At 44.1% G+C, this 27172-nt stretch overlaps 1 protein-coding gene across 1 annotated transcript; it reads right to left on the bottom strand.

Annotated features, from left to right (window-relative positions):
• Positions 1-61: 61 nt before the first annotated feature.
• On the bottom strand, positions 62-26745 carry CASC3 (CASC3 exon junction complex subunit). The gene is made up of 13 exons (XM_030220842.1): positions 26546-26745; positions 22825-22852; positions 22669-22709; positions 21588-21752; positions 19808-19959; positions 19537-19713; positions 17970-18700; positions 8401-8462; positions 7769-7877; positions 7586-7684; positions 2944-3164; positions 2461-2583; positions 62-1780 (listed from the first exon to the last, which is right to left on the bottom strand). Exons 1-13 carry the CDS (start codon positions 26702-26704, stop codon positions 1751-1753), a joined length of 2097 nt encoding a protein of 698 aa, XP_030076702.1. The 5' UTR covers positions 26705-26745; the 3' UTR covers positions 62-1750.
• Between the last annotated feature and the right edge of the window lie 427 nt (positions 26746-27172).

The following is a 27172-nucleotide window of genomic DNA, read 5'->3' as shown; positions in this document are numbered from 1 at the left end:
CTCAAGGTTTCAAAATATAAATAAAAATCAGAAACAGGACGCCATGAAAATAAAGACGACATTCACCTTTCTAAAATTTTATTCTTATTTCCACTGACTCACCACAAAATACAGGTAACAACTATATAGACCTTGAATTCAAATGAAGGAACCATCACAGTGTTGTTAGGTCAGAGGAGTAAACAGATCGATGTGTTAAATACATTATGAAGCCTTAAGGCAGACAAACAAAACAAAAGTTTAAGGGTTTATTTAATGTATTTGACTTTTCAAATTCAAAACAGACAAGTTATCAACTGCAAACAAAAAGTTGTGTACCCAAATCTGTCAGGTGCATGGAAAGATAAACCGGAGGCTGTCCCAAAAATCCTGAATGACAAGCAGGGGGAGACAACTAATAACTCAGTAGAAATAAAAAGCACCAAGGTTCCTCTTTTGTCCTTCACTCCTGCAGCAGGGTTTCAGACTGCAGGAAGCTTCATTCCACTGCTGGTGGCTCTGCTCCCATTAGTTTTCAGACCCAAATGCTTGGCTATGGCACTGCTGGCTCGAAAGCCATGTAGGGAGGGTGTGTTTGGAGATGGCCTGCCTAGATTTTGGCTGCAAGATGCACACCAGCAACACTGAGCATAAAGTTAATGACCACTGATGGGAGGAAGGGAGCCCCACAGCCTTTCAGTGCATACAGTAGAACCTAACTAGTATGAAGGCTGATCACAAGACATGTGTACAGATTATGGGGTGATAGAGGAGGTTAGGACCAAACGGTACAGCCACTTGCCTGACAACTCAAGTAACACAAGGAAATTAAATGACAGCCACAGGAAAGAAGCCTGAAGCACAACAGAGAACAGCACAAGGGAAAAGGGATTTCTAAACATGTTACTGTTCAGTATAGTGTGAAAGAGCTCACGGATGCTGCACCATACAGAAATGGAATGTTCAGGCTCCTCATCACCCCACCACCTCTCTTTCACCCAGCACACTGTGTTAACACATGTCAACACTGGGCTCAGGCACCCCTGATATAAGGGGAGGAGGTTTCGGCAGAAAAGGTGAGACTGCAAAAAAAAAAAAAAAAAAAGATCGAGCAAGCAACATTTCTAGTGGTGGTAACAGTACAGCAGTGCCTTGCTCCAATCAGATTTAAGAGCAAACAAGTCAGGAAGATAACTTTGAACCAAGACAGTAAAGATGTTGCTTTCCTAATGTGTAGGTTTCCTTTCACAGAAGTAACGTTCTAAAGAGGAAAAAAAATAAACAGGCAAACCCCAACTCCCATGCACAAGTTAAATAAAAAAAGAATCTTCTAATCAGGCAGACCATTTAATCCAACCTCTGAAATGCGGGCAGTCGCTTTTTAACAATGAACCCATGTGGCTGCAGTTTGTGACACTCTGATCGAATCCTGCTCACCCTTGGCCACTACATCTAGGAACTGGATAGTAAGAGGGAAGTGGCTGGCTGGCTGAACAGACGATGTTACTCTACAGCCTGCACCATCTACACTCATCACTGAACACAGATCTGTACAAGGGACAAAGTCCATCCCTCAGAAGTGTTGGTACCCTCACTGTGAGGGATTCTGAATTCTACTCCCCCCCCCCCCCCCCAAACAGCATGGGAGAAACATAACGTGCTATGCCGAGTGCATGGGAAACGGGTAACTGTGCCTTGGTGGTGTCAGGCTGGAAGGAAGAAGGGATGTGCTCACAGCTCTCTGCAGGGTATGTCCTTGAGCAGCCAGCCTCTATGTACTTGCCTTCTCCTTGTGATTCTCCTGAGAACAGAAAAAGGCCGCACATCATTAAACTACTAGATATAAAACATGTGTGCTAAATGTTATTACAATCATGTTTGTAAGGCTGCTGTAGAGAAGTGAAACAGGAAAGCCTGATTACTGCTGTCCCTAGATCTCTCAGTCTCTGCTGGTCTAAAAATATATTGTTCAGGTAGGTGAGGGAATCTGCAACTGCTCTGAATGGTAAGCACGGTACTGCATTCCAACACTCAGAAGTTACACAAGCGATTAACTGCCATCGTCCACCTAGAATCTCTATGTAGTTTACAAAATGAGAAAATGTCATCCCAACCTGTGAGTAGAATGGCTGTGTTTAATAAAAGGTTTTGGACCAGTTTCTGGAGAACAGGTCCATCAGAAGCTATCAGGTCTTACTTTTGACAGTGAATAGTATGGGAGGGATCTACACTTTCAAGAGACCAGATTGGCCACAGTTGAAGGACCATTGTGGCTTCTTATGTTCTAGCCACCGGGCTTCAGTCCTAGCTCTACCCCAGGCTGTAAGACCACAGCCACCCTGAAGTAGCTGGCAGGTTTGGGCTGTGAAACTCTGGTAACCTGCTCAGCCTCAAGGTGCTCTAGAGGTTCTAAGTATTAATTTACCAAAGGAATTACCAAACCCAGACATCCATAGATCAGAAGCTAGTTGTGCAGGGTACCTCGGGAGGTGGTGGCTTGATAGTGACTGGGTGAGATGATCTTCGTGGGGGGGAGGGTTTAGGCTGCACTTGCTGATGTACTGTATTGTAATATGTCACTCCTCCATACACCTGAGATTGAGCCTGGGGTTAAAAACAAAGAAGATAGGCCATCAATCCAGTGCTACAGGCAGTGAGACCCAAACATCAGAATCTTTGGTTCCCGTCATGAACAGCAATGCAAGAACAGGCACTAGATCTATCCAAACTCGCCCAACAGGCTGGATGCAATCAACAGGATGCTCTCAGAAGAAAGAGGTGCTATGGGAGCAACCAGTCTCCCATTCCCCACACTGTGAACCACTAAAGAAAACTGAACTAAAAACAGCGCATCTGGAAGAGAGAATAAGAATAGCCAATTAAACTTTATAGCAGGAAACTCTCTCATCCAAATGAGTAAAAGGGCAGTAACTGAGTTGCACCCTCCCCTCCACCCCCAACTACCTGTGTGTTTGAGTACAGGTGAGGTGGTGCAGGTGGTGGCAGGGCTCCTGGAGCGTACGGATAGCTAGGGTTCCCGAAGTTCATGACCCCAGCCGGAGAAAAATAAGGTGGTGGTAGCAGCTGTTGTGGTGGGGGCTGTCCAGGAGGAAGGGAGACTGGAGGAGGGTATAAGCTGGGGTTTGTCATAGGAGCCGGTGACTGGTGCGGATGTAAACCTGGAACTGAAAAATGTGCATGTTAGCATAGTCTTCCAAGCTGCCCAATCCCCCAAATTTACTTTCCAACAATTGCCCCAATCCTCAGAACTGCCCCCGCTCCCATCAACTTTACTATCCCACAAACTGCACCAACCCCCAAAAGCTATGTTGCAATACCCTGCAAACTGCCCATACCTAAAAAATACCCACAAAAATAACCATCCCACCACCTTGCAAATTACCCACCCACCAAAACAAATACCCCCTTCCCTACCCTATGCTGCAAAAAGCCCCAGCACACTGAAACCTGCTTCACCCCCAAAATGTAGTCCCTGTAACTGTTCCACATCCCAAAAATCCCATGTAACTGCCCCAACCACTAAAGCACCACCATCCGAGAAACTGCCCATCCCAAGATTACCCTTCCTCAACTGCACCACTACTCTGCAAACTGCCCTACCCTCAAAAACAACCTGCAATTACCCCATCACAAGAATTACCACCTATGAAAATGACCTCCAACTGACCCACACTCTGCTGACGTACATCCAAAAATATACTCTCCTGCCAACTACCTCATTCCCAAAAGCAACCCCATGCAACTGCCCCACCACCTCGTAAACTGCCTGAGCCCCCAAACGTATATCACCAAACATGTAGCGCAAACACACACAAAAAATACATATACACACACACAGGTTGGAAAGAGTTACCATGAGCCATGTTCTTCATGCTTTCCCCACTTATGTTTTAATTTTATTTTTAATGTACATTTCTGTCCTTTTAAACACTTATCCAGAACCCCAACCTATACCTTTCTTCCAACTCCCTACACCTCCTTTCCTTTCACTTCCCTCTTAACCTTAACAGATAGGCCCTCTCCCTAGATAAGCTACTAGCCTTTTCCATTCCTCTTCATTTCACATGTCCATAGGCTTTTCCAACTATTTGCCCCAATCTACTCCTCCAGTGTTCCACTATTTCATTTCTTGCTGCTACCATTCCCATTTTTATTAAGCTCCTGCTCCCTCTTCCTAGATTTTTAGTTATCATTCCCAGTAACAGAACCTTTGGGTCTATCCTCAAATCTTTCTCTGCTACCTTCACTCCCGCCTTCCAATACTCTACTACTTTGGGACACAACCACCAAATGTGCAGAAGAGACCCCACCCCCGAACAGACCCTTCAGCACCTAGATAACAGGTTTTGCGCTTTAAAGGGGGTCATGTATCATCTATATATGGGCATTTTCCATTATCAAAATACTAATCACAACGTTGCTGTTGAGGTTTTTGGACTCCACCACATAATAGGGTAGGTTAGGAGAGGGGAGGGAATTGGGGTTTACTTGTTTATAGGTGTAGCCATGCTTCACTGGACTAGTTTTAAGTTGATCACTGTTTTTCTATTTAAATGTATTACCCCGCTGAAAGCTGCTCACATCATTCCACAACATCTCAGCATCGGGAATCTACCTCAGGCATTTGCGGGAAATACAAACGCAGTCAATGTTGTTAATTGCAAGCTCCAGCATTCCAGCAAAGCAAGATTCCAATGGTTTTTTCCTTCCTGGGTATTACTACAGTTCCCAATTATGGATTATCTTGCCAAGAGATGTTCAAGCCACCCTGATCCATCTCAGCATCTGGTCTTCCACAGTCCATTTTAGACTCTCTTACCCTTTCCCTTTTACTTCCTACCCTGTTCCTTTTACCCTATCTAATGTAATTGTATTTGATTCCTGTACATTGTAAGCAGTGGTGTGCTGGAGCAGGCTCTCACAGGCTCTCGAGAGCCGTTTGTTAAGTTTTTAAGAATTTTGGGAGCCGGTTCTCCATGGCTACTTTAACAAATGGATCCCAACATGTGGGCTTGGGCCCCTCCTGAATTCTCTTTTACTTTGCTGGCGAGAGAGAGCCCCCTGTTAACAATTTACCAGCACACCCCTGATTGTAAGCCACTTTGAGTCTGCTTGATGTGGAAAAAAGTGGGGTATAAATGTTCATAAATAAATAATAAAAAGCTAATTAAAAAACAAAACAAAAAAACCCAACATGGCTGTTGAGGTGTTATCTTGGGAAAGAGTAGTGGGAACTGAAGCCAATGCTGGACACCCTTCTATGATTTGTGTCCCACAAATGGCAAAAGACAGGTGAAGCTTGGGCAACTCCAGTGTTGTAGATCACTTTATTGTCATGTGCTGCGAGTGATGGTGCTGTGCAGCTCAGGGGGGAGTGGAAGATATCTTGACAGGTAAACTGAATACTGTCAGCAATTCTTGGATGATATTTAATTATTACATTTGTATCCCACATTTCCCCACCTATTTGCAGGCTCAAGGTGGCTTACATAGTACCGCAGAGGCGATCGCCAATACCGGTTAAAACAAATACAAAGTGAGCTTGTGGTAAAGTTCATGTGTGACAGACACATTGGGGAATTGTAAGAAGAAGAGTTAAGTTATGTCCAGTATGAGCTTTGGTTTTGTTGTGTTGCTGGGTTAAAGCATTTAAGTTGTATCGTTAGGGTATGCCTTTTTGAACAAGTTAGTTTTTAGTAATTTCTGGAATTTCAGGTGGTTATATGTTGTTTTCACGGCTTTTGGTAATGCGTTCCATAGTTGTGTGCTTATATAGGAGAAGCTGGATGCGTAGGTTGATTTGTATTTGAGTCCTTTGCAGCTTGGGTGATGGAGATTTAGGTATGTTCGTGTTGATTTTGATGTGTTTCTGGTTGGTAGGTCTATGAGGTCTGTCATGTATCCCGGGGCTTTTCCATAGATGATTTTGTGAACCAGGGTGCAGATTTTGAACACGATGCGTTCTTTGATTGGGAACCAGTGTAGTTTTTCTCGTAGGGGTTTGGCGCTTTCGAATTTCGTTTTTCCAAATATAAGTCTGGCTGCTGTGTTTTGAGCAGTTTGGAGTTTCTTTACGATTTGTTCTTTGTATCCCACATAGATACCGTTACAGTAGTCTAGATGGCTTTAGTACCATAGATTGTACCAAGTCGCGAAATATTTCTCTCGGGAAAAAAGGTTTTACTCGTTTGAGCTTCCACATTGAGTGGAACATTTTCTTCGTTGTAGTTTTCACTTGGCTCTCTAGTGTGAGGTTTTGGTTGATTATGACTCTGAGAATTTTCAGCCTGTCTGAGATGGTTATGTTGGTGGGTTTCTTCGTGTTATATTGGAATGAGAGGATGAGACTGTGTGTTTTTTCTGCATTAAGTTTTAGCTGAAATAAATTTGCCCATGAGTTCATGATGTTTAGGCTGAGATTGATTTCTTTGGTGATTTCTGTAAGGTCATGTTTGTATGGAATGTAAATTGTGACATCGTCTGCATATATGAAAGGGTTGAGGCCTTGATTGGATAAGGACATGGCTAGTGGGGTCATCATTAGGTTGAAAAGGAGTGGTGATCCTTGAGGTACTCCACAGTCTGCTTTCCATGGTGGTGATATGTTTGAATTTGATTTCACTTGATATGTTCTATTGGTTAGGAAACCCTTGATCCAGCTAAGTACATTTCCACCAATCTCGAAATATTCTAGTATGCTTAGTAGTATGTTGTGACTTACCATGTGTCAAATGCACTAGACATGTCGAATTGTAGAAGTACGCTTTTGCCTGTTGGAATCTCTTGTTTGAATTTGGCTAAGAGACTATGTGGTTATAACCAAGACTCCATCATGTTTGGCTGCTTATATGGCTGGCATGGTGGAGACTTGACAATTAACGTTTAAGCAGGGGTTACCGGAGCCTGCACAAAGTGCCGGGTATAGTTCTGGCCACCTTGCTGGGCAGACTGGATGGACCATGGAGGTCTTTATCTGCCATCATTTACTGTGTTACTGTATAATCAAATATCTGCCCACTTCTGCCAATCCTGCAGATGTACAAGCCTTCTGGCAAAAATATATGCCATCCTGTCAACGCATGTACTTTTAAGCTAGCTGGAATTTTATAACAGACCACATATGTGCAAAAATTACTATAAAATTACCTTCTATATAAATATATGACTTAGTCATTCTCTGAAGATGTGGCTATTTCAAAAGCACCCTGGATGAGAAGCCAGTCTTGCTAGTATGGGTTAATCCTGTTTTGTCTTTTTTTTTTTTGAACTGTATCATTTTTTTTATTTTATACTGTAGTTTAGTTACGGCTATTGTGATATACTATTTTACTTTTACTGTAATCTGCATTTAATATGTGCATGGTTAAGCGAACAAGAATAAACACATTTAAATTAAATTAAAAACAGTAAAGTGGCAGCAAGAGGAAAGGATCCAAATAATCATCAGTACCCAACTCCCACCCAGAAAAAAAAAAAGACACACTGTTACAACCAACCTGCGCAAGATTTTACCTGAAATCAGCACAACACATGCTAACCAACAGTCAGTAATCAACAATGAAGGAGCCTTCCCTCCTATACCTACCTGGGTGGGGGAGGTGCATTTCTGGCTGAACGATCATACCCTGGGGAGGCAGAGGTGCCGGACTCTCGCTGTGTGCATAAATTGGGCCCTGGAATTGCACTGGAAGAAAGAAAAAATAATTCAGCAGAAGCCCAGAGGGAAGCGAGAAAGCAACTGTCAAACAAACGAGGGGAAGAGACTCACAGGGATCGTAATAGTGCCCTTCCATGATGCTGATGTGCATGGGGGCAGGCTCAGGTACAGGCCTCTGCCGCTGGGAAGAGTAGCGCTTTGCACGGCCACCCTGTACCCCCTGAGGTGGCAAAAGAAACAGAAATAAGTTCCTTCCTATTCTCCAAACATCAATGTCTAAAATTAAGATGTTCTCTACTCAAATGCATCATAGAACTGGTGGGCCCTGGCAGGCACAGCAACACCAATCAGAGTATGTTATGTTCAATACTGTGCAACAGTGAGACTGTGAGACACACAGCATAAAACATGCGAACACACGCTGATGAGCCACTAACTTTCCACAGGCGATACTATCATTCTCTCTAGCAAGAACAGAGAAAACACAGTTTTTCTTCCTTAAAAGCTTTTATTTCTCCTGGAGGATCCTCTGATGGTGAACTGGGCTTAGCATTAAGTTCCCTTGCCTCATCTTTTATGTTCCTCATGTCCATTCACAGCACTCAGAAGACTGACAGAGGTTAACCTCCTCAAAGAGCTCTCATCAAGATACCAGTCAAGGTGATTTCACTTGCCTTTTGCAAATGGTTATTTGAGTGCACACTCTTTGGGGCAGAGTTTTAGAATCAGTAACTCATACATACCATCTCCTCCATTCGGTTAAACCGTGGTGGCCCACTTCCCATATGCATATGATTTGGGATACCTGCAACACAGCACAGCACTAATTACACCTGACAGCCACTACTGACCAGAAACTGAACTGCCAAGAAAATCACCAGTCATGTAAACTTTCATTTCTAAATTAAGAAGAATTTGATCTTGGTTTAGTCCAGTGGCATTCAGTTCTTGCCTTCGAGAGCCACACACAAGTCCATTTTCTAGGATATTCCCAATGAATATCCATGAGAGAGATCTGCACAGGGTCAGTGGCGTTCCTAGGGGGGCTGACACCCGGGGCGGATCGGCGATGCACCCCACCCCACCCCCAGGTGCAGCGCCCCCCCTGCATGCAGCGCGGACCCCCCCCGGTGAAAGGACACCCCCCGGGAGGGAACCCCCCCCCCCCCCGGGTGCACGCCGCTTGGGGGGGGGGGGGGTGCCGTGCACACCTGTCCTCCGTTGTTCCATGCTTCTTCTCTGCCTGTTCCGGGGCAGAGAAGAAGCATGGAACAACGGAGGACAGGCGCGCGCGGCACTCCTCCCAGCGGCGTGCACCCGGGGCGGACCGCATCTACCCCCCCCCCCCCCCCCCCAGGAACGCCACTGCATACGGTGGAAGGTAGTATGCACGAGAATCTCTCTCATATGCATTCATTTGGGTTATCCTGAAACCCTGACCCATGTGTGGCCCTTGAGTATCAGACGTCATCACCACTTGTTTAGGCAATGCAAAACAAAGCCAAAAGACTGGCCTAGTGACTTGGTGGTAATGCCGTGCACGGCCATGCAAAAGATCCCCAGTTCAATAAACACATTGGTAGAGAATGACACAGGGAGGGAACCCGCAGTAACCGCAGGGATGGGGACAGAGCTTGCGGGGACAGGGCAGGGACAGAACTCACAGGGATGGGGACAGAGCCCACGAGGACGGGGACAAATTTTGTCCCTGTGTCATTTTCTACTTTGAAGCCTGTTAATGAACTGGACTGTTACTTATGTTTGAGTGATGCAGACAACGGTATTTTGATTTTTTGGAAAAACAAGCAAACATGCTGGCCACAACGAGCAAAATTTGCATGGGAGGGATCCTGTACATCCTGCTACCAGCACATCTTCTAAGAAGACATCTTCTATTGCAGGAGGGACTGTGGAAGACAGGAGAGCTAGACTGAATCCTGAGATTGTTGATGACTTATTCATCCACAGATTAAAAAATCATAACAGTGCTTCATAGGACATATTTGTCCCCTCTAGGGCATACAGAATGGGTTGTATTTTGTACCTCTGGACAGTTTAACATGGTGGATTAGGATTCCTTGGGGTAGTAGAAATCAGCTACTGTTGGGGTTGGGAGGGTGGTGGTGAGGAGGGTTATTATAGCTGCTCATTGTTATTGTTTTCTATTTGTAATTTATACACAACAGCCACACAGCATGTTGTTCCTTTTTATACTTTCATAAAAAGATTTAAATATAAAATCATAATTGTTCAAGGCTTCTGCACACGAGGACAGAGCCCACGGGGACAGAGACAAACTTTGCCCCCGTGTCATTCTCTACATACTGGATCTTCTGCTTGCAGGCCATTTACAGCCTCTGGAGGGGAAGGAGTTTTGGTCATTACTCAAAGGTGACACCCAATGGCTGGGATTGCTGCTACAATGAAAAGCTTATGGATGCTTTTTATGGGATGGAGTATAAAATTAACGATTTACAGTGTTAGATCACAGCCCTAGTTACAAGTGAGCTGAAGGTATAAAAGAAGTAAAAATAAAACTGCCAGGTCAAAAAAACTGATTATCTGTGTGAACAGGAATTATTTGTTCTCACTTCCATTTGGGTCAGTTGATACGTTAAAATGGAACCTCACACTAGGGCAGAATATCAACAGGGTTTCATGCACTCCTACCAGCAGATGGAGACTGAGAACCACAGAGTTTCAGATATAGGTATACGTGAGCTGTGCAGTCCCCTGAAAATCAGTGTACGAACAGCCAAGCAGAACTAGCAAAGAGGAGAGAAAAGAAATAACATACCGCCAAACCCCCTAGCAGAACCACAACTGGAGCATGGCCAACACGGCCCAACACCTTCTGCTGTCCAGCGCTGGAAGGAACCCAGTGCAAAAAGGGGTCACCAAACTAACCTAACTGGTTGAAGGAAATTAAATCCAAGTAGAGGAGTGGCCTAGTGGTTAGGGTGGTGGACTTTGGTCCTGAGGAACTGAGTTCGATTCCCACTTCAGGCACAGGCAGCTCCTTGTGACTCTGGGCAAGTCACTTAACCCTCCATTGCCCCATGTAAGCCGCATTGAGCCTGCCATGAGTGGGAAAGCGCGGGGTACAAATGTAACAACAAAAAAAAAGCACTGCAGGAGGAACTGGCAGCCATGGAACTGACCTATGTGGCGAAATTAAAGAAACAGACCACAGAATGGAAGACGTTGAGCAAAAGTAGGATGAGCACGAAGAGGCCTTGGGAATGTTAGATAAAAGATAAGGGAGGCCCAAACTGATGCACAGAATATCTATGCTAAGCAAGAAGACTTGGAGAATTGGAGCTGCCATTGTAACCTGTGATTCTGCAGCGTCCCAGAGACTCCAGAATATAATAGCAGTAAGAAGGTGGTACAAACAATTGTTAGCATTATGCTTACTGGCAGCCAACAAGAGCTGCCCCCAGAACAAGTACACCTTGACCAAGCTCACAGAACGCTGGGGGTGCCACGCAATAATTGGCCCAAGGATATTATTGTTTGTTTCAAGGATTATAAACTGAAAGAGCAGGTGCTGCAAGTAGCAAGCTCCAATGATAAAATACTATGGAATACGTACCAGGTGGAAGCATACCAGGATTTGGCAGGAGCCACACTCCAACGGCACATGGAACTGTGCCCCTTCAAACAGTTCTTGAGGTCTTTAGACGTTTGATATAAGTGTAAGCATCCACTCACTTTATTGTTTTATTATGAAAGAAAGCTTCAACAAGTGCATTCCTTGCAGGAGGGGAAGCACTTTTCCCAGGATCAGCAGAGGCTGCTCAGGCCCCCATGGCGACATCCAAGGATACCGGAGGCCCCAAAGCGACCCCTAAGTGGCAGAGGGTCCCTAATAATAAACAGCTGAAGAGGCAGAGTTTGGGAACTGCTCCCCACACACAGCAGAAAACATGAGGGCTGACTTTCCCTTGTATTTTCTCAACCATACAGTTTTTCTGCTGGATATTAACAATCTACTAAGTGGAATTATCAGAGGGGATTGGAAGCCTGACCTATTCTGCAGTAGACTGCAACGCGATGAGAACGTGCACAGGTTTTATGAGCTTTCAGCAAACCTGTTCACCGTTATTATATTTGAGGCCATTGCCAGAACAATAGTACTGGTTTCGATTAAGAGGTTTATTCCATGAAGCAAATTATATAAATAATAAAAATATAGGGCAATGTAAGATGACATGATTCCTCCTTCATGCTGAATGAGTGTGGTTTCTAAAGGACGTGGGGTGAAGGGGAAGGATGGATAAGTTGATGGATGGGATGTGGGAGGGGCGTGTGCACCGTACAGGATGGGTTGGCTTGGTCTGTAAGATATTCATTGATGTTCAGTACCTCTATCCTCATCTCTGTTCCCATAGGCTGACTGTATGGTCTGTTTAATTTGTGTGACCCTGAATGTGTGAGGGCTGAACTCATCACAGAAGCACCTGCTGACGTTCAAGGAATTAACACATTTAAAAGCAGATGTGGTTCTGATTCAGGAGACACATTTGATTACAAGGCATGAGCATCTTTGTGTTTCTAAGAAATATCTTCGGATTTATTTTTCCTCTAATAAGAAAAACACTAAGACCAGAGGAGTGCTGGTGGCTTTTCATTCACGCACATGTGGGAGATAAAAAAGGTTATAAAGGGATAGAGGCAGGAGATCTATTTTCATTATCTTACAGTTGGGGTCTACCACTTTTACACTCTTGAATGTTTATGCTCCCAACAATTCTCCACAGGTCTTCTGGGAAGATGTCTCCACATTGCTACTTGCTCATCTTGAGGTTGAGCTTCTTCTCATGGGTGGGGACATCAATCTTACATTACTCCCACATATAGATAATTCAGCAGGGGGACGCAATATGCTCAAAGTGATAGTACATTTTTAGAGCTTTTTGGCACGCTGGAATTTTGTAGATATCTGGAGCCATTTTCATCCATCTCAGCAAGACTATACTTATTTTTCTTCAGTACATAGATCCTACTCTAGGATAGACTATTGGTTTGGATATCTGTCTATGGTGCGTAGGGCAAAATTTTCTGATATCTCATAATATACTTGGTCTGGTCATGCCCCATTGATACTTGGACTAGATATATTAACCTGCAAAAGTACGAACCACATACTGGCAACTTAGTGATGCCCTTTTAAGGATGCCTGAAAATGTGCAACAAATAGAGATATATTGGAATATCTACAATTTATTGACATGGGGGAAATCACTCCGGATGTTCTCTGGGAGGACCTTAAGATGGTGATCCAGGTTAAACGCATTGTTTTGCAATCTTACCTTCTTAAAACCAGACAATGTCAGGAAACTGCTTTGTTGGCTCAACTACAGGGACTGGAACAACAAGCGAAGCAACAGGGATTGACTTCAGCCCTAGGGCAATCAATTCATGCCATTCAGATGGACCTTCAGACGTTCCATATGGCAGAGATCGCAGATACTCTTCAGAGAGTACATCAATCCCATTTTGAATTTGGCAATAAGGCCAGCCGCTTATTAGCACATAAGTTGCAGAAACAAAAAACTAAAAATTATATCACTAGCATTCAGGATGAAACGGGAACTCTCCAGACAGTGCATCCATTCACAGGGTGTGTTCCTACACTATTATTCACAGCTTTATACACCTGATATTGACCCCACTGCATTCAATATCCAGAAATACTTAAATATTACACAATTATATCAGGCCTTGCTAACTCAAATGACCCTATATAGTAGTATACAAAAGTGGGAAAAGGATTTGTGTAGGCACTGGGAATTCAAACAGTGGGAGATTACCTTTCGGTATTTACTGAAGGTTTCACTTGCTAGTAGCTTCATGGAGGATAGTTATAAAATAATGTATCGCTGGTACCCCACCCGCCTTGCTCAAATTTTTAAAATCAGCTCTGGAATCTGCTGGAGACATTGTGGGCAACGGGGACTATGTATCATATATGGTGGTCTTGCTCACAGGTACAGCCCTTTTGGACTTCTCTACTGCAGACTTTACAACAAATGCTTACCCGGTTAGCGTGGAATATTGTTTGCTTCATTTCAAGCCAGTGGGCATCAAGAAGGAGTGCTTTTTCATGGCAATTAAGTTGGATCTTGCAGCAGCCTGGAAGAAGCCATTTCTACCCTCGGTTGCCCAGGTTCTAAAGAAGATGGACTATGTTTATTAGATGAATTGACTGCTTTGTGAACCAACCAAATGCTTTCCTTCCATGTGACATTTATCAGCAATGGCGCTCGAAGGGAGCATCAGGCCCACCACAATGATCTTAACATGAATATTATATCTTGCTAGAGGGTGCAGGGGAGAAAGGTTCTGCGAAGAGAACATGGTCCTTCATGGGAAAGGTGGGGGAGGGGGAAGAGTGGAGATGGGATATAGTTAGGGGGGAAAGAACAAGAGGGGGTTGGGGTAGGGGCTGGTTGTGATAGAAGATTTGAGTGCATATTGTTGTGCTGTCTTTTCAGTTTTGTATTTCTGCCATGTTCTACAATAAAGTTTTGAAAAAAAAAAAAAAAAAGATAGAAAGAGTAGGGTTAAGTGGTCAGTATTCTCAACAGAGAAGGGAGGATAGGGGGGTTCGCCAGAGGTCTGTGCTAGGACTGCTGCTTTTTAACATATTTATAAATGATCTAGAGATGAGAATAACTAGTGAGGTAATTAAATTTGCTGATGGCACAAAGTTATTCAAAGTTGTTAAATCACAAGAGGATTGTGAAAAATTGCAAGAGGACGTTACGAGACTGGGCATCCAAATAGCAGAAATGTAATGTGAGCAAGTGCAAAATGATGCATGTGAGAAAGAGGAACCCAAACCATAGTTATGTGATGCAAGGTCCCACATTAGGAGTCCCCGCCCAGGAAAAAGATCTAGGTGTCATCGTTGATGATACGTGGAAACCTTCAGCTCTATGAAGACAGGCTAAAGTGGCTAGGGCTCTTCAGCTTGGACGCTGAAGGGAAGATATGATAGACATTTATAAAATACTGAATGGAGTAGAACAGGTAGATGTGAATCGCTTGTTGACTCTTTCCAAAAATACTAGGACTAGGGGGCACGCAAAGAAGCTATTAAGTAGTACATTTAAAACGAATCGGAGAAAATATTTCTTCACTCAATGAGTAATTAAACTCTGGACTTCGTTGTCGGAGAATGTGGTAAAAGCAGTTAGCTTAGCAGGGTTTAAAACAGGTTTGTATAATTTCCTAAAAGCCCATAAGCCATTATTAAGATGGACTTTGGAAAATCCACAGTATATTCTAGGATATTCTAGCATAAAATCTGTTTTGCTGTTCTGAGATCTTTTTGCCACACATTTGTGACCTGGGTTGGTCACTGTTGGAAACAGGATAATGGGCTTGATGGCCCTTCAGTCTGTCCCAGTATAACAGTGCTTATGTTCTTATGAGGCGTGCACTGGAAACAAAGGCACCTCTGAAAATCAAAGGAGTAAACTCACACCGAATTTCACCTGAGAAGACATACATAGAGGCTGAATTCCAACTGTAGTGTCTCTAAACACCAATTCCTCTGGTGCTAAGCATACAGAATAACTAAGTCACTCTCAATTCCAGAATCAAAAGAAAAGATTATTATGTTAAATACAGAAGAAAGAGAGACATCACCCTCCACCTGCTGGAGCCTGATAATACTAAGTCTAGTTACAATTAGCCAGGGCTCTTATTGGCTCTCTCCAGAGTCAGTGTCTCCACCTGCTGGAAGATGTACACAACCCATCAGTTGAATTTTGGGCCAGTCCGGAGGAATGCTAAGGAAACACTAATTCCTTTGGTGCTAAGACAATCATGCACAAGCAAGTGCTAAACCTGAGACAATCAGGTTATAAGGTACTCACTCCATTGAGCCCAGCATCCTGTTTCCAACAGTGGCCAGTCCAGGTCACAAGTACCTGGCAAGATCCCAAAAAAGTACAAAACATTTTATACTGCTTATCCCAGAAATAGTGGATTGTCCCCAAGACCATTTAAGTCTTTTCCTTTAGGAAGCCATCCAAACCTTTTTAAAACTCCGCTAAGCTAACCTCCTTTACCACATTTTCAGGCAATGAATTCCAGAGTTTAATGGGGGAGGGGGAAGCAAAAATGCCAGAATAGAACATGGCACAAACACCATGCTGTCTACTAAAGGAGGCTTCAATGATCTGGGTGGGGAGAGACAGGGAATCAGATACCTCTGAAAAGTACTTCTGCTCCCTTTAAAAAAAAAATTGTATTTGTAACAGGAGCTAGAGCCAAACAAGACACTCAACTAATACCAGGATATAAGCCTCAAACAGCTCCTCCACACTCGCGTCCACCTGCTGCTTTTTGGCAGGAGAGAGAAGTGGGGAGGAACAGGTCCCCTGGGACAGCATCTGAAGACCCTGCAGAAACTGGCCACTCCTCAACATAGGCAAAAGGCCTTGGGCATGGCCAACACAAAGTATGGAGAAAAATCCACCCCAGAAGCCTGAGGGACCGTTGCAGACTCCGAGTCATAAACCGAAGCAGCCAGAGGCAGCTGACACAGAGGGCAAAATGGCAGCAGTTCCCACCAAAATCAAAACTGCTGCCATCGAGTGCTCCCCTGGTATGCCCGATGCAGCAGCAACTGTACCAGAACCACCCGCCTACGACTCTGTTGCTGACCTCGACAAGCCCTTGCCAGCCCAGGCCGAACAGTGTCCCACCGAATCTACAGCACGCAGCTAACAGGCCACACATTGCTTCAGGCGCTGTGAACTCATGGCGCCCTCAGCAAAACCTGTTGAGCACAAGGCCACACTGCTGCCAGGACACCCAAGTGGCGCAAAACTGAAATGGCCCGGGAAAGGCAGGAGACCGACTCCTTGCACTGCTCACGCTAGCGGGTCGGTCTCTGCTGGTATTTCTTTTTTTTTTTTTTTTAAATCAAAGCCAGATAGCTCAAACAAGCCCCAAAACAGGCTATGGTTTGTTTGTTTGTTACATCAAGTTGTGGAAAAGATCTCCAACAAGCATGGCCAAAGGCCAAGGGCAGACCCCTCAGGCACCCAAGACTACCTGTCCACTGGTATTGAAAGCACAGCTGAGGTTCTTACACCCGAAAGAGGGGGAGGGACTCAGTCACCCATGTGCGACACTCCCAGGGAACACAGGTGCCCAAGGGCCTCAACCCCAGTTCAGAAGCAGAGAGTGGGAGAGAGTTGGGATCAACTTTGTTTTGGAATAATAGTTCTTTTATCTCCTCAGAGGCCCAAAAAGGCATTAAAAACCCCGAAAAGGGAAAACAACCCCTACTGCCCCCAGGGACCAAAACACCAAACAGGACTGCAGCTTACCACTACTATCATCTGCCCAGACTGAGTGAGAACAGACTGCATAGCTCACTTATACCTATATCTGAAACTCAGTGGTTCTCAGTCTCCACCTGCTGGTAGGAGTGCACAATCATCTTTGACGGTCTAGAGGGAGGCTATGGAATAATCTGGCTTTGTGAATCATTCTATTCTACAGGATGAAATGTCGTTAACAGACTACAGACTGAAAACACTTCTGAAATCAGGAGTAACAAAACCAGGATGGACAAGGTAGCACAGCCAGCTCAAGGTGATCACGCAGCTGGAGATCTGAGACAAGACATCTGAACAGATGTGCACCTGAGCAATGGTGAAAGCTTTGCAAGAAATGGTAACAATACCACCCAAAAATTAGAGCCTGACCAAACCCAGGATCTTTGATTTCTACTGAAGTCGAATCTGCAACTGAAGCTGACCGTTCAGTTTCAGCAGAAACCAAACCCGTAAATAAAACTCACCCACTTCTTCCTCTCCCAAACCGAACCAAAAATGTCCCCTTCATAAGCTGACCCCACCCCATGGCAGCCTCCCTATCTGCCCTCCACCCCATAAGGCCCTCCACGGGCCTGCCTTGGGAAGGGCCTGGTGGTCTAGTGGCATTTTTGGGAGCAGAAAGGAATCCCACCCGTTCCTGACCAGTGTTGCTGCTCCATCACAATGGATGTCGAGATTGCCATGGGAGGTCCCAGCAGCCACTGCGATGGAGCAATGGCAGGGGGCAGGAACAGGCCTGGGGAGTGGCTATGGGAGAGATGCGTGGGTGGGGGAGTTTCGGCACCGAAACCGGACTGAAACCCAAATCTGAAACAAAAATTTAGTTGGTCTCTACCAAAACTATAGCAACGGTCAGTGCAGAAAATAGAGCATTTCAGAGTGTACATGCTGACCCTCTCTGACCCAACTTACACCCCACCCCCGCTAATGCACAAGCCACAGCCTACCCTGCAGCTCCCGAGGCTGGATGAACTGCGGCTGTCCCACAGAAGGGCTCCAGCTCTGCTCACCAACAGTCATTTCAGCCACTTCTTGCTCAAGTGCACCTATGCTGTGATCTGCCGGCGCCTCCCAGCTGTTACTCTTCACAGCTGGTGGCGGCACCATTTGAACCTGTTTCTGCGGCACTGGGGTTGGTGCCTCCGCTGGAGGTGGTTCCTCTGCTGGAGGTGGTTCCTCAGGTGGTTTCACAGCATCACTGCCTTTGATTCTACTCCTCCTCACTCGGGAATAGGATTTCTTTTCTATGGGCTTGTCCTGAGGTGGCTGTTGTATAGTTTCCACCGGGGCCGCTGTTTGGTTTTCACAAGTGATCTCTTCTTTCTTAGCAGAGTCGCTCTGACTGGAAGGCAGAGTGTCTGGATCTGGGGAAGGTGCCCTTGTTATATTTTGCTCACTGCTCCATGTCCGATGGGAACTGTGCTCTGACTTTACACGTTCACTGGGGTAAACGCCACGATGCTCGTTGGATTCTGAGGTTCGGAAGTTGGACCGGTTCTCTTTGTAGCCTCCTGCCCGTGGAAAGCTGCTGGGCTGGGAAGCTCTTCCAGATCCCCCGGAGTTCCTGGTATTGAAATTACGTGGGGGTTGCTCACTGCTGGGGCCCTGATATCGAGGAGGGGGTCGGTTTGGCTTTTCACTGGACCAGTTCTGCTCCCGTCTTGGCGGGCTTCCAAATCTAAAGAAAACACAAATAAATGTCCAGTTCACGGTATCAGATTGTTGGTACCAAGTTCTAGCATTTTCAGCCAGTTTCTCCGGCACACAAACCTCAAGCCCATATGACAAGCACCAGTGCCCTTCCTTGTACTAATTAAGCTGTTGTAACCGAGATGCTTTCAAAAGTCCCACTGCTGAGACTTCAGAGCATCAAAGCCTGAAGTTATGTCACAGATTACCCCAGCTCCAACAGGACAGGACAATTCCATGCTGTGAATAGGAGACGGCTTTCAGAGAGCAGTCGTATCCAGCTTTTGACACTACTCCCAAAATTACAGCCAACTTCTTTGTCAAAGAAGTTCATTAAAAGTTTCTTGGACAAGGAGAGTTATTCAAAGGATATGTATTTTTCTTTTGTTTGAATTTATGTGAGCTGGATTCGGCCATTCTCAGTGCTCAAAGCCCACCTCTTCAATGTTGCCTTCGGCACCTAACCTTTATACCTATTCATTAAATCTAGACTGCCCCTATTTGACTGACTGTACATTTGTCCTTTAGATTGTAAGCTCCTTGAGCAGGGACTGTCCTTCTATGTTAAACTGTACAGCGCTGCATAACCCTAGTAGCGCTTTAGAAATGTTAAGTAGTGGTAGTACGTGGGAGATGGATTTAGACAAAAACATAACACAAAAATCTCTAAAAGGGACTAATTCCTCCTTTTCAGGAGTGGGAAGTTGGCCTATAAATACAAAATGAAATGAACAGCTGAAGTTCTGCATTGTGGTTACGGCTACCAAGTAACCTAAGATTCTGAAGGAATCCCGAGAGGTCACGCACAACCTCACTTTAGCTCACCGTGGTTTCCGCATTCTCCTGGGCCGGATGTCCTCGGTGCTGTTCACTGACCGGATGTCATAACCATACATGGAAATCAGCTCCTCCCTAGATTTGGGCGCCTGCTCATCTTCACGGAACCTGTCATGCTCCCAACGGCCTTCATCTTTCCAAAGCTTCCGCTGGCGGCCTTTTGGCCTGAAAAGAAGTCAGGTGGAACAGTGAGATACTACTGGGTCTGCAGCCCTTCCCCTAAAGACAGGCAAGAGAAATTCTATTCCTAAAGCATTACCTGGTCTCTTCCTCTTGGATTTGCCCCCGAAGGTCGTGCTCAAAGAAGAGCCCTTTACGAGGAATGTAAGCAGGATTTTTTCTGTCCTCGTCATCGTCCAGGGGCTTCTGGGACTTTTTACTGACCTTGTTCTCAGCAGGCTCTGTGCTCTCCTGAGTAAAGATAATTTTATTTTTGATTTGGCTCACACCTTTTTCAGCAGTAGCTTAAGGTGAGTTACATTCAGGTACACTAGGAGGCATATTTTCAAAGCACTTAGCCTCCCAAAGTTCCATAGAAACCTATGGAACTTAGCCTCCCAAAGTGCTTTGAAAATATGCCTCTAGGTATATTTTCCCTGTGCCCAGAGGGATTACAATCTAAGGGGCCCTTTTATTAAAAGCTTAGCATGTGCTAATGCACATGAGTGCATTAAATACTGCACCTCCTATTTTATACCTAAGGGCTCCATGTGGCACTTAGAGCATGCTATCATCCATTAGCACGCACCAAGCTTTAGTAAAAGGGCCCCTAATTTTGTACCTGAGGCAGTGGATCAGTAACCTAATGGTTAGTCAGTGGGCTGAGAACCTGGAGAACTGGGTTCAATTCCCATTGTGGCTCCTTGTGACTCTGAGCAAGTCACTTAACCCTCCATTGCCCCAACTACAAAAACTTAGATTGCGAGCCCACTAGGAACAGAGAAGGTACCTGCCTATGATAAAACTGCTTTGGTTGTACTTGAGAAAGGCAATATATCAAATCCATTACCCTCCCTGACTTGTCCAAGATCACAAGGAATTTGAATTGGGCTTCCCTGGTTGTCAGCCTGCTGCTCTAACCAGTAGGTTACTTCTCCATTCTCAACACAGAATAGTAAAGGCCTTCTGCATTTTCTCTCTATCTTCTCAAAGACTTTGGATCTTGGTTCATTTCCTATTTAAGGTTATCACACACCTCATATACTAAGAACATCTTTTTATAAGATCAAAGGCAGGTTTCTCTCAAGTATTAAACACAGGCTGGTCACACTGCCCACTCTCAGATTATGGATGTTGCCCTCTGCATTCTTAAATAACAAATCTAGAACAGCAAACAGACTTGACATGATGAATCTGAAACCCTTTGGGCTGCCACAGTGAAAAAAAAACTGGACAGACTGTAATTAAGTGTGACATTCATATGTCACATTCAGATGTCTTTTATCTCTGTTACTTATGTAAGCCCCAAGATTCATACCCTCATACTTCAAGGTTTATGGTTTATTTAGAGCTTTATACCACTCTTAATATGGTGAATAACAAGAGCAGTGAACATGTTAAAACATTAAATACAATTAATAAAATTAAAACAAACAGAAAAGAATTCCAAACAGACAGGGGAAACATATTAAATCTTTATTTTATTTATTTATTGCATTTGTATCCCACATTTTCCCACCTATTTGCAGGCTCAATGTGGCTTACAGAGTTTGGTTATGACATAATCATTCCATGATATCAAATATCTATTTCACTTAAGGTAATTCACCCATACCCAACACAAAACTTATAAAGCAAAAAGCTTGTGTAAACAAATAGGCCTTAAGTTGAGCCTTAAACTTAATGAATATTGGTTCCAATCTCAATTCACAAGGAAGAGAATTCATAAACACAGGCACAGAAAATAAAAGGCAGAGTGGCGGGTCAGATTACTGCCAACCCACACCACCAACCCAGGTCTGCCAAAGAAATGGCTGCACTGGAAACAATGAGATCATGAAACATGCGAATCTTAGACAAAACAAGTTGCTAAAAGCTACCTGTCCATCACCGCTCTGTCTCTCCCCAGTGACAGCTCCTTTCGGCTCCGTTTTTGCTTCCCTTCCATCTTCTTTTGAGGCAGGCTCTTGAGCGGCTTGGCCCTCTCGCTTCAGCACTACCTTTGGGCGCTCCTCTTCGCTCGAATGCTTCTCTTCATCCTCCCCCTAAAAGAAGATAAAGCATCGCGTGCTGACACTGCCTCACAGTACTTGAAGGAGCCAAGTCAAGGATCACTATTTTATAATCAGGGCTGCTATTGCATTTAGGATGTGCATTTGTAAAACATTATAACAATTTCCAAAATGAGGAAGGAACAGTTGGGAGTATGAAAACACCTTGAGAAAAACGTCCGATCCTAGACAACTATTTTTGGGAGCCTGACACCATCCCCGCTTTCTTCCTTGCCTTAATGCTGAATGTGTGAGGATACATTCCTCAGTTCACTATCCTTCCCCAAAGCCAGGGCTCAGTACCATGTACTTGAGGTTTCAGAGCAAATGATTTCTATATGAATGTATACAGGTCTTTCCTATCACATTATGGAGTTCCTTGTATTTACTTATGCATTTATTTTTTTATTGTTTGGACATGTTTGTATAGTATTGTAAACCACTTTGGCCTACTCAAGTGATATATTAAGTTTTAAATGACTGGGGGATGGACATTTATTCCTATCTCCCCTTAAAACCTTATGTCCTCTAAGTCCCCCACTGGAATACTGATAATCAGGGGTGTTTAAGGAGATACTTTGTTTGAGAAACAACCATTTCAGTATGATGCACTGTGTAGCAGCAGAGAACAATAACCTTGCTTGCACACTGCAAGATGCACCCCCTTTAAAAATAAATTATCATTTCTGCAAAATGTGCTTTTAGACAGAGCCTGCCTTAATCTCCGAATACTTTTAACAGTCAACCTCTAATATACTTAAGAGATGCTGAGCTAATATACAATACCACCAAGAATTCATAGCCCAATTCACTCTTCTGCGCTGAGCTTGTTAAACAGCACTGGGGCACGGGCTCCTCAGGGAGCCTGAGCAGCAATGCTATGCAGATGAGAAAGACATTTTATACTCACTTCAGAGTCATCTTCTGCACTTTCATAATCTGAGAGAACAGCTAAAAATGGAGACAAAAATAAAGAGTCAGCTCTGACAAGAAAACGCCAGTTAAGTCTCTTCAAAAGCTGAGACAGGACACTCCCAAATTAAGTATTGCTAAGAGAGCTCCTTACCATCCTCTGCTATACCATCTTCACTTTCCTAGAAGAGAGAGAGAACAAGGACTGAAGAACTTCGCCATTTACTTTGAGTACTGTTCATGCACATTTCTTACAAGTCTTACTATAGCTTTTCCTTATTTTCCCTTTTCAGCCTTAATAAATCAATCTTTTCATCTGATTTGGACCCTTGTTTTCCACTTTTGCAAAATATCTGTTTGAGTCACAGGCTGTCACTACTAACCTTCTTTGACAAGAAGTGAATTTTGTAAAGCAAGATTCTGAAATGGAGATAAAGATTTTTAATGCACAACAAATTTTTACTTAACTGGTTTTGAACTTGGCAGGTCTTTGCTTAGCTAGAATCAGGCTGGCACCTGGTGCCATGAACCTTTATTTGTAGTAAACAATTTCCTCTGCCCTCAAACATACTAAGGGTCCAACACAGTAACACAGAAAAATAAAGACATGTTAAGACAATACGGTTTATCCAGTCTGCCCATCCATGACATCTACTATCCCTTCCTCTCCTTTAGAGATCCTATGTAATCGTCCCAAGCTTTCCAGAATTCAGATGCAATCTGTCTCTGCAACCTCTACCAGGAGGCCGTGCCATGCATCCGCCACCCTTTCTGTGAAAAAGTATTTCTTTAGGTTACTTCCTATGTCCCCTTATTGCAGAGCTTCCTTTCAACTGAAAGAGACTCACCTCCTGTGTATCTATGCCATGAAGGTATTTAAATGCCTATCATATTTCCATGAGCCTGCTTTTCCTCCAAAGTATACATATTGAGATCTTTAAGTCTATTCCATATGCTTTATGACAAAGAACATGGCTTTCTAGTCCTGGGCAGACTTATACGGTCTGTGCCAGAGCCGGTGGTGGGTGGGCAGACTTATACGGTCTGTGCCAGAGCTGGTGGTTGGGAAGCAGGGATAGGGCTGGCCAGACTTATACGATCTGTGCACTGAAGAGGACAGTACAAATAAAAAAAGTAGCACATATGAATTTATCTTCTTGGGCAGACTGGATGGACCGTGCAGGTCTTTTTCTGCCGTCATCTACTATGTTACTATGTTCTAACGCAAGTGTAAAGAAGAAAAAAAAAGTTTGCTCCACAATGCAGTAAACAAATGGTGTGCAAACAGGCTGCACACATAAGTCAGAGCTAGAAGTACCTATATCTTGTATACAAAAATCTGTATCAGCACCTGGATTTGCACCACATCTGCTATTCTGTGCAAATAATTTTTGCATTTCCAACATTATTTATCATTGAACAGGGAGCTGCATGCACATCCATTATGGGCTTGTGATAAAATGCGATTTTAAGCATAAACTATTTTTTTTTTAATTGGAAAAATACATCAAATTACAAATCAAGCAATTTTACTTGTCAAGAAAATAGAAAGAAAATACATCAAATTTACAAGAACTACCACCAAGTCCTCTAAAGTGAGAGTGTAACCCAGTCAGTTCAAGAATAAACAAGTTTCAAAGGACAAAGTGATGAAGTTACCTGTTCAAATTATATATGGACTATATGTCCTATCTCCTTATTCTGGAGGAGAGGTAGGAGGGGAAGAAGACCTAGGAGGAGATAGTCAATTGCTGTGGGTCAAAGATGTACTTAAACCCTTGCCATTTCAAAAAACACTTACATGGAAAATTAGTCAAAAGCGAGCCCCCAGTTGCAATACCCCGTCTTATTAATAAAATCTGTTTCCTTTTCTTTTGGGTTGTTCTAACAACATCAAGAAAAATATTTATAATCCCACCAATACGTTTTTTCCGTCATTTAAAAAAACCCAAAAACCCTTCAAAACTCAATCTCAGCGGGATCTAAAACAAAGGCTACTATTAGTGATGCTGATTGTTCCACCAAATCAGTTGGCGCCTCTAATACTTCTATAGGATTTAAAGAATCAAAATAAAGCTGTAATCCTTCTTCAGGCTGACCAATGATGTCTTCTCAAAGGGAGGAAGATAAGCTTGAGATATAGGTGGACATGCTGTTTCAGGAATCTTAAGTACTTCAAAAAAGTACTTCTTTAACATATTAGCTGGATTAAATATAAGAGACTTAGAAACATTTTGTTGGGCAGACTGGAAGGACCATATAGGTCTTTCTCTGTCGTCATCTACTATGCTACTATTTATAAATCTCAGAGAATGTCTCCTCTGGACATTTTCCAAGTTCTCAACTCTTCTTCTAATATTCAAAGAATCTTACATTAATATTAATTTTTCTACCACAAAAATTCATTTTAGTCTCCAAAGCATCTACCCACTTATACATCTGCATTAAATCCATTTCCAGAGAAACTGTTTTACTAGAAACAGCACAAATTTATTGAAGTAGTAGCTTTAAAGCATCTCCCTGCTGCTGTAGATCTTATGGTGCTAGTTTAGCAGCTTCATCCCCCCACATTAAGCTCGGTGTTGATGCCTTCCAACAGCACCATGCTCAGGAAGGACCCCTTAATGACTCAGCTGCCCTGGCTGAACTGACCGAGACCGCTGCTCCCAAGTCAGAGATATTTCGCTGATCGAGGGAGAAATGGGCAAACTTTCCCTGGTTGACTCAGTGCCAGCTCCAGGACAGAAAAAAAAGGCAGGCTGACTCAAATAAACAACGTGAGCGTCCATCGGACCAGCGGAAGGGAGAGATGACAGGGCTATGAAAATCCAAGGACATAAAGAGTAGAGAAGACAACAGAAGTAGCAGCTCTGGGAGTATATGTAAGGAATATCCAGGATGAAACACCTTTATTGGTACCATATAGACCCGACATGGGGGTCGTGTTTCGGTGAGACAAACCCGCTTGCCTCAGGGGTCGTAGAAATGCTGGCAGGTTCTAAATATTGGTACAAGCATATAATCCTGGAGAAATAGCACTCACTAACCCCTGCTTTAAAACCAATTTTTTACAAAATGAAAATAGATTGCATAAACCAAAGCTTCCCAAACTGTGGACTGTAACTCCAAACGGAGGTCACAAAACCCATATTTGGGGTAGCAACCTGGATGGACATAGGTGCATAGTTATTTTGCACCTCTGGGGGTAAAAGGCCTGTATCACTCAATTTTATATGGCCACACCCACAAAAACATTGATAAGCAATTGAAATAGGATTTATGTCATTGCTGATTTTAAGAGTGTTCTTTACCCTTATTATAAAATATTAGCCTGCATCAGAAACTGGGCTGCTACCTACTCTTAATTCAAGCCAAACAGGCTGTCCCCATCTTGGTTTTGATTTTATTTTAAACATAAACCACGTTCCTATAACCCTAAATGATAACATGGGGTAATCTGCAAAGCACAACAGTAACAACCCTAACCACCTTAATAGGCAGAGTGGATGGGCCATTTCAGTTTTTATGTCCTCATTTACCATACCATACTATTATATCCATGCATGAAACAAGATAAGACGCGCCACTGAATCACACCAAAGATCCAGGCAGAATCCTGTCTGAAACAGTGGGCAGGCCGGGTCACAAGTAGATCCATTTCTTGCTGTTCGGGGAGAGAAACACAAGAGTGGATCAGTGTGCTTCACTGTCTGATTTCCTTAGGGTGAGGTGGTGATCTTGCCCAGAAATGATTCAACCGAACAGTTAGTTGGTGGATCAGAGACATCTTAGCACCATTGACCTCCGCGGCGCGCGGGCACAAGAGTCATGCCCGAGGCTCGATTTGAACTCGGCTCTTAGGCGCTGATACTCACACACTCAGACTCGGCCCCCTCCTCCTTCCTTGCGGGGGTTTCGGTCGCTAAGGCTACTACCGGTACCACAGGCCCACCTCCGGAGCCTGAACTCTCGGTGCCGGACTCTTCGCTATCCTGGGAAGCGCGCTGCCGCCTCCGCCTTCGCCTATCCGCCATCTTCCCGCCTCAGCGCGGGGCAAGCTGGGAAGGGACTCGGGAGGCGGTACCCCCAGAAAGAGAACTACACATCCCAGGGTAGAGCGAAAGCAGCAGCGGAAGCCACGCCCCTCCCACCTTAGTCTGGTCCGCAGATTTGCTGCGTTTCTGCACGCCCTCTTCATCGCAGTGCGTACCGGGATTTGTAGTTCTGATGTGTTTGGGGTGGTGTTCAGTGGCAAAAATTCAGAACTACAAGTTTGTGCATGTACTGAAGCAAATGTAGGACTAGATTATATTCTTCGGTTAAGCTGGAGTGAAGAGAGGTTTAACAATGTAAAGTTTATCTGAAAGTGGTGACAGCCTCGAACCGTTATTATAGGATGGACGAGCAGGGCTTCCGTTTGGAAAAACAATTATGCAAATAATTTGCATGAAAAAGAAGCGTATAAACAGAGGAGAGCGCAACAGTTGCCATGGAAACATGCA

Source organism: Microcaecilia unicolor, chromosome 12, assembly GCF_901765095.1.
Source record: "Microcaecilia unicolor chromosome 12, aMicUni1.1, whole genome shotgun sequence".
NCBI lineage: Eukaryota > Metazoa > Chordata > Amphibia > Gymnophiona > Siphonopidae > Microcaecilia > Microcaecilia unicolor.
Note: the sequence above shows the minus strand (reverse complement) of the source record. Positions and strands in the feature narration are given on the sequence as shown.